Raw genomic sequence first — 8,171 nt, 5'->3', positions numbered from 1 at the left:
TTGAATAAAACGTGGACCAAATCCACGTGTAGCCTGCTGCAAAGTATGCAAAAAGGAAATCCAACATGGTTCGATTATTTTGGTTGTCTGCTTAACTTGTCTGACTACTTTTGTCGTTTTGGTTAATTGCATTAAAATGGTTACATTATTGGACTTGTTTGTACTGTGAAGGTCATGTAAAGTATAATTAGTAACAACTTAGAGCCGAGTTAGTTGTGTAGTTTTTACACAACATGGTTGTATGCATTTCTTGCTCTATTATTTTCGTTGTCTACTTAACTTGAGTGGCTACATCAGTGAAAGCAAAAAAAGTTAACTTTTGATTTTTTTGTTCATTTGTTATCATAGCCACAGTTATAGGGCTAGATGTACTTAATGAAAGGTGACTGAGGTGTTGTGAAACAAACACAATACATTCCTTTAATTTCTTGTCCTTATATTAATGTGGAACAGTTTTGTTACTAAATGCGTGAAATTGACATTTTGAGGGTGCGTGTATTTATATCACGTTATGCAGTTTACAAGCACAAATACGGTGTGAATCAATCCGTGCTGTTCGATGTCATTGAGTGCCGTAAGTAAGAAAAAGAACAAGAAATTTGGAGAAAAAAAACCAACACAAATGGAGACATTTTTGCAAACACCAATGACATTGAATAGTCTACACCGGTGGTTCTTAACCTGGGTTCGATCGACAGCCTCAGGGGTTCGGTGGAGCCTCCGCCGCGGAGGTCAAGACACACCCGACTCATCTTGTAAATAAACACTTCTCCCTATCGGCGTACTATGGATACCCCCAAACAATGTTCCCTCTAATTTTCCATCTGATTTGCAGGTGTGTAATTTGTTGTGAGTTTATGCACTGTGTTGGTTTTGTTCTTTGAACGGTTCATTTTGTGCACCAGTAAAAAAACATGTAACTTTGTCTTGAATTTAAAAAAAAAAAAACGTTTAATTTTTCACTAAAGAAGGGTTTGGTGAATGCACATACGAAACTGGTGGGGTTCGGTACCTCAAACAAGGTTAAGAACCACTGGTCTACACAAACACTGCTTAATTTTCTATGCCCCATTCATTTAAAGGCCTACTGAAACCCACTACTACCGACCACGCAGTCTGATAGTTTATATATCGATGATGAAATCTTAACATTGCAACGCATGCCAATACGGCCGGGTTAGATTAGTAAAGTGCAATTTTAAATGTCCCGCAAAATATTCTGCTGAAAACGTCTCGGTATGATGACGTTTGCGCGTGACGTCACGGATTGTGCGGACATATTGGGACAGCATTGTGGCCAGCTATCAAGTCGTCTGTTTTCATCGCAAAATTCCACAGTATTCTGGACATCTGTGTTGGTGAATCTTTTGCAATTTGTTTAATGAACAATGAAGACAGCAAAGAAGAAAGCTGTAGGTGGGATCGGTGTATTAGCGGCTGGCTGCAGCAACACAACCAGGAGGACTTTGAGTTGGATAGCTGATGCGCTACCGTGAGTACGCAGCTTTGGCTTCCAAACATTTGATCGCTTTCCCGTACGTGCGTGCCGCTATGTGCATGTCACGTACGTAACTTTGGGGAAATATATGTGCTGTATGAACTTTACGGAGGTGAACGGTACTTTGGGCTATGGGATTGAGTGTGTTGTGCGGGTGTTTGAGTTGTACTGGTGGGTTATATGGACGGGAGAGGGGAGGTGTTTGTTATGCGGATTAATTTGTGGCATATTAAATATAAGCCTGGTTGTGTTGTGGCTAATAGAGTATATATATGTCTTGTGTTTATTTACTGTTTTAGTCGTTCCCAGCTGAATATCAGATCCCACCCGCCTCTCACAGCATCTTCCCTATCTGAATCGCTTCCACTGCCCTCTAATCCTTCACTCTCACTTTCCTCATCCACAAATCTTTCATCCTCGCTCAAATTAATGGGGTAATCGTCGCTTTCTCTGTCCGAATCGCTCTCGCTGCTGGTGGCCATGATTGTAAACAATGTGCAGATGTGAGGAGCTCCACAACCTGTGACGTCACGCTACTTCCGGTACAGGCAAGGCTTTTTTTATCAGCGACCAAAAGTTGCAAAATTTATCGTCGATGTTCTCTACTAAATGCTTTCAGCAAAAATATGGCAATATCGCGAAATGACACATAGAATGGACCTGCTATCCCCGTTTAAATAAGAAAATGTCATTTCAGTAGGCCTTTAATGATAACTGCTGGTTCAATGTTAGGCTTAGGTTTTTAGCACATTTTCCGTATTTTTCCTACAGATCGCATTTGGTGACTTCAAACAACAAGGCTATGGATTGATTCACACTGGAAAACCTGGAAAATTGATCTTGAAAGTCCTTCAAAAGTGCTTGAAGGTGTACGAACCCTGTGACTGACGGAGATGCAAGTTCCTAAGCAATGAATAAGTACGTAAGGTGAAGAAATACTGATCTTTTACACCGCTGCCTGAGTAATATGACGTAAAATACTTCTTTACACATCCTACTCATTATTTATCACTACTTTGAAAGGCATTGTTATCATTCTTGCCCCAGGAAAGACAACACGTCTCTGCTTTCTGTTGTGACCAACAGACCTGGTTGCTGCGGAAACCGGGCAATAGTCATTACACCTAATGTTTACTCGCCTCGGGGTTTTTGACAGTGCTCGAGCACAGCTTGAGCGGAGATGTCTCCGAATGTCAACCCGCGGCCAGCCAAGAGTAGCACTCGCTCGTGCACGACGACACCGTGCGGTTTAATGTCATATTCGGCTGCGCCTGAATCACCGTCGGGCCCATCAACGCCCGTCTGGATTTGCCCAAAGAATGACACAGTCAGCAGTTTCGTCATCTGTCGGTGCGTTGGGACCGTACTTCTTTCCTTCGCCCCCCCCCCCCCCCCGGCGTCGTCGCAAATGCACGTCTGACGCCGACATACCCCGCTTGACAGACAGAACGTTCTGGCAGAAAGAGCAAACGCTCGCTCAAAAATCCGACGGGATTGTTTTGAAAGTGTCAGCCGAGCGAATTAAATGATGTAACGGATGATGTGCAGACTGACGTTGCTTCGGGCGGCGAAGATAACCAACAGTGGACGGCCGCGTCTCCTTGCTACTCTTCCAGTCGTTTACAATGCTCGCTGATCTGGTTTGAGTCGCACGTGTGCAAGCTGGAAAATGACATAACGTACAGTATGTTGAAGAAATCCATCACAGATGCAATGTTGCCTGTAATGATGCTGAGAGGTGCAGGACATTCATCTTTGTTATTACACAGGTCTCAAGCCAACCGTCTAATTCAGTTATGCCCGACAAGGGCCGCATACTGAAAAGTCAAAGTGTGCGGGGAAATATATATTGATATATTTATTTATTTTGTAAAAAAAATATAAAAAGATAAAAACAGATTTTATGTATATTTAAATACACAACTTAGTTTTAATGTTGTTATTATTATTACAAATTTTAATTATTAGTTAAAAAATGTGTTTCTTCCCATTAAATTTAGATTTTTTGGTAGTTTTTTTTTGTCCTGTCCAGCTACTCAGGCAAATCATATAGTTGATGTTAGGGATGTCCGATTAATGGCTTTTTGCTTTTTATCCGATATTCCGATATTGTCCAACTGTTTAATTACCGATACCGATATCAACCGATACCGATATATACAGTCGTGGAATTAACACATTATTATGCCTAATTTGGACAACCAGGTATGGTGAAGATAAGGTCCTTTTTAAAAAAATTAATACAATAAAATAAGATAAATAAATTTAAAAAAAATTATTGAACAAAAAAGAAAGTAAAACAATATAAAAACAGTTACAAAGAAACTAGTAATTAATGAAAATGAGTAAAATTAACTGTTAAAGGTTAGTACTATTAGTGGACCAGCAGCACGCACAATCATGTGTGCTTACGGACTGTATCCCTTGCAGACTGTATTGATATATAATGTAGGAACCAGAATATTAATAACAGAAAGAAACAACCCTTTTGTGTGAATGAGTGTAAATGGGGGAGGGAGGTTTTTTTGGGTTGGTGCACTAATTGTAAGTGTATCTTGTGTTTTTTATGTTGATTTAATTTTGAAAAACAAAAACAAAACGATACTGATAAAAAAAAAACGATACCGATAATTTCCGATATTACATTTTAAAGCAGTTATCGGCCGATAACATCGGCAGGCCGATATTATCGGACATCTCTAGTTGTTGTAGATCAGGGGTTACCAACGCGGTGCCCGTGGGCACCAGGTAGCCCGTAAGGACCAGATGAGTAGCCCGCTGGCCTGTTCGAAAAATAGCTCAAATAGCAGCACTTACCAGTAAGCTGCCTCTATTTTTTAAATTGTATTTATTTACTAGCAAGCTGGTCTCGCTTTGCTCCACATTTTTAATTCTAAGAGAGACAAAACTCAAATAGAATTTGAAAATCCAAGAAAATATTTTAAAAAACTTGGTCTTCACTAACTGACAAAGAAACAGATAACAGATTTGGTGTCCAGTTCAAAGTGTGACATGAACATTTGAGAGTTGACTTTTGTATTTTACATGAGTTATTATTTGTACAAACATGGTGCAAAGTAATTCATGATTTGTTAAAAAAAAGGTTAGTGGCTAGCTAGTTAAAATGGGATATTGTGATTTCACAAGACTGTCTTAGAAGTGATCATTTGAAAATGTTCAATTAGAAAAATGTGCACTTAGAGAAAATATAGAAATAAAGTGTTGCATATTGATATTTATCTGTTTCTATATATATTTATTGTGAGAAATCATTAAGATGATCAGTGTTTCCACAAAGATAAATATCATTAATTATTAATAATAACATAGAGTTAAAGGTAAATTGAGCAAATTGGCTATTTCTGGCAATTTATTTAAGTGTGTATCAAACTGGTAGCCCTTCGCATTAACCATACCCAAGAAGTAGCTCTTGGTTTCAAAAAGGTTGGTGACCCCTGATGTAGATGCCCACAGCGCTCAGTGATCATGGTGCCGCTAAAAATAGTTCCTTAACATTAGCGCTTATAATAAAATGATTGCTAATACTTGGTTAATATTCAGGTCACAACATGTAAATGGAGTATTGTTGGCGGTTGTTGGATGTTTTTTTAGAGGGCTTTATGGGCACTATGGAGTAGTCTCATTAGCTGCCTTGTTAGCCTCATTGTACTTGCTGTATTATAAGAATAAGAATTTAAAAAAAAGAAAAACTTCTTGTCTTGCATAAGGATTGTGAAAGATAGTAAACATTAAAAAAAAAATTTAAAAAAAAGTGCAGGTCCCCTTTAATGCAATTTGTAGTAATGGAATGGTGCAATGCACTTTCACTTGCAACTTCTTTCTTATTTCACAACTGCACTTTTCACACTGTTATCGTTGAAACTGTCCAAAGTTGTTCATGTTGAAAAGAAAAATCTACCAGTAAGTACATTTGTATTTTGTAACAGATCTGAGACATTGGACACGGAACCCATCAAATTGACCAATGTTCTCACGACATGTTCGCAAACTAAATGCTTTGGAAAGCACGAGAAAATCCAGCAGATGTCCAGTGGGAAACATTAAATTTGTCCGATAAGAAGACGTCCTCCCCTTTCCAGGCTCCTCTGTTATGCTCCTCCTGTATCCATCTTAAGCTGACATACTGCTTGCATGTGTATTGTGTCCCCACACACAACACACATTTAATTTATTTATATATATATATATATATATATATATATATATATATATATATATATATATATATATATATATTTTTTTTTTTTTTTTTTTTTTATTTAATTTATTTATTTATTTATTTATTTTTTACCACTGATTTAAAAAAAACTAAAAAAAAGAGTTAGGATGTATCTTTTTTTTGTTTTTTGTTTTTTTTTGTTTTTTTGTGTTCTGTCCAGCTTCTCAGGCAAATCATATTGTTTATGTAGATGCCTATATCGGCTTTTCAGATTTACTTTACAAAAGAGAAGTGTAGGATCTTGTTGCCTTATTTGTATTTGACTTTATTAAATGCATTTATATTATCATTTGGTGCAGCAGGGCCGGAGCAGGAGGGGATAGAAAGAGAAAAAAAGGAAGACAGAGGGGGAAATTGTGGGGACAAGAGGGGGATAAGACAGAGAGACAAAAACAACAATAGCAAACACAACAATAACAACAACAACAACAATAGAGCAACATCAGCAAATACAACATGTACAAATATTAGGATGTATTTAAGGATGAACAATGTATGTTGATCAAGTATGCACCTCACTAGGGATGTTTGCAGCATTTAATAGAGGTAAATGTAGAACCACATTATACTCTCTTAAAGAGGAACTGCACTTTTTGGGGGAATCATTCACAATAATAATAATAACAATACTTAAATAATCACTTACTGTACAACGTCTGCTCTCAGTGATACTGATGGGATGTTCACATCCTCCTGTTTGGATGACGAATTAACCATAATCCTCCCGCAGGTAAACAAAAACAAAAAGGTGTCGCAAACAAGCGTCTTTTCTTGTCTTTCTTGTCACTAAGTTAAATGTCAAAGTTGACCAACTTCTCAGTTTATGGCCATATCCTTCCATTATGCATGATTTATAATCTAGAATTAACTTTCACTGACTCAGAGGTGATGCAGCAGCTCACCGGCTTAATATGTCAATATAGTAGCATAAGCTAGTTAGCTCTTTGTGATTATGGCGCCACTAAAAATAGTTTGTCTGCATTATCTCTTACTATAATAATACCGCTAATACTTGGTTAATATTCAGGTCACGAGACGTAAATGGAGTATTGTTGTGAGTATAGATATTTTTTTGGAGGGCTTTATAGGCAGAACAGTGAACTCCTGTTAGTTGCACTGTCAGCCACCTCCGCCACTTGCCGTATATTATAAATTTGAATGTTTGAAAAAAAAAAAAAACATGTGTTCTTGGCTTGCGTAGTGATTATGAATGATAGACAAAACTCCCCAAAAAGTGCAGTTGCCCTGTAAAGGAGAATTGCACTTATTTGGAATGTTGCCTATCGTTCATAATCATTATGAAAGACATGGCGACGGATGTATATATGTTTTTAATGCATTCTAACGCGTAAATAAACGTAAATAAAAGTCCACTTACAGCAAAGCCAATGGGAGGTCCTCTATTCCGCACATGAAACCCAATAAAAAACATCCAAAAAGCGCCAACATTACTCCATTTAAATTTCATGACTTGAATATTAACCAAGTATTAGTGATATTATTATAAGCGCTAATGCAGACAAACTATTTATAGCAACGCCATGACCACAAGCTTGTGTGCCAATGATGACATGATCGACCGATCAACCGCTTCCTCGCTTCCTTGCTCCTCAAATGTTATTCTAGATCATAAACCATGCATCTCACCTGGATAGTAGAAGGACGGGGATATATTCCGACAAGTCGGTACACTTTGACAGCCAATTTAGACGACACTAAAAGACGTTTGATTCCACCCCCCCACTATGAGTCATTCTTCATCTAATAACGGTAATATATGAACATCTGAGCAGTTGGCATCCCAATGACAGCGGACCTTGTACAGTAAGTGATGTTTTATTATGTTTGTTGGCTCTCATAAAGTCTGCAGTGAGTAATAATCAGTTATGATGTTTTTAAAAAAGCGAACGTCGTGATGTGCTTTAGACATTGTGCCGTGTATGCTTAAAATGATCAAAATATGTAGAAATTAAATGTTATTATAAATGTGCCTGTTACTACATTACATATTAGTGTTGTAACAATACCAATATTTTGGTACCGGTACTAAGATTATTTCGACACTTTTCGGTACTTTTCTGTACTTTTCTAAATTAAGGGGACCACAAAAAATTGCATTATTGGCTTTATTTTAACAAAAAATCTTACGGTACATTAAACATATGTTTCTTATTGCAGGTAAGTCCTTAAATAAAATAGTGAACATACAAGACATATTGTATTTTATTAGTAAGTAAGCAAACAAAGGCTCCTAATTTAGCTGCTGACGTATGCAGTAACATATTGTGTCATTTATCATTCTATTATTTTGTCAACATTATTAAGCATAAGTGGTAGAAAATGAATTATTAATCTACTTGTTCATTTACTGTTAATATCTGCTTACTTTCTCTTTTAACATGTTCTATCTACACTTCTGTTAAAATGTAATAA

At 37.2% G+C, this 8,171-nt stretch overlaps 1 protein-coding gene across 1 annotated transcript in view; it reads right to left on the bottom strand.

Annotated features, from left to right (window-relative positions):
- The window catches only part of LOC133649473 (rho GTPase-activating protein 6-like), a 43,783-nt gene extending 40,941 nt beyond the window's left edge, over positions 1-2,842 (bottom strand). Inside the window, exon 1 of the mRNA XM_062046097.1 lies at positions 2,638-2,842. Coding sequence (XP_061902081.1) covers positions 2,638-2,842 — 205 coding nt within the window. The remainder of the gene's footprint in view (positions 1-2,637) is intronic.
- Between the last annotated feature and the right edge of the window lie 5,329 nt (positions 2,843-8,171).

Source organism: Entelurus aequoreus, linkage group LG01 (assembly GCF_033978785.1).
Source record: "Entelurus aequoreus isolate RoL-2023_Sb linkage group LG01, RoL_Eaeq_v1.1, whole genome shotgun sequence".
Classification (NCBI taxonomy): Eukaryota; Metazoa; Chordata; class Actinopteri; order Syngnathiformes; family Syngnathidae; genus Entelurus; species Entelurus aequoreus.
This window is presented reverse-complemented; position numbering and strand designations above follow the sequence as displayed.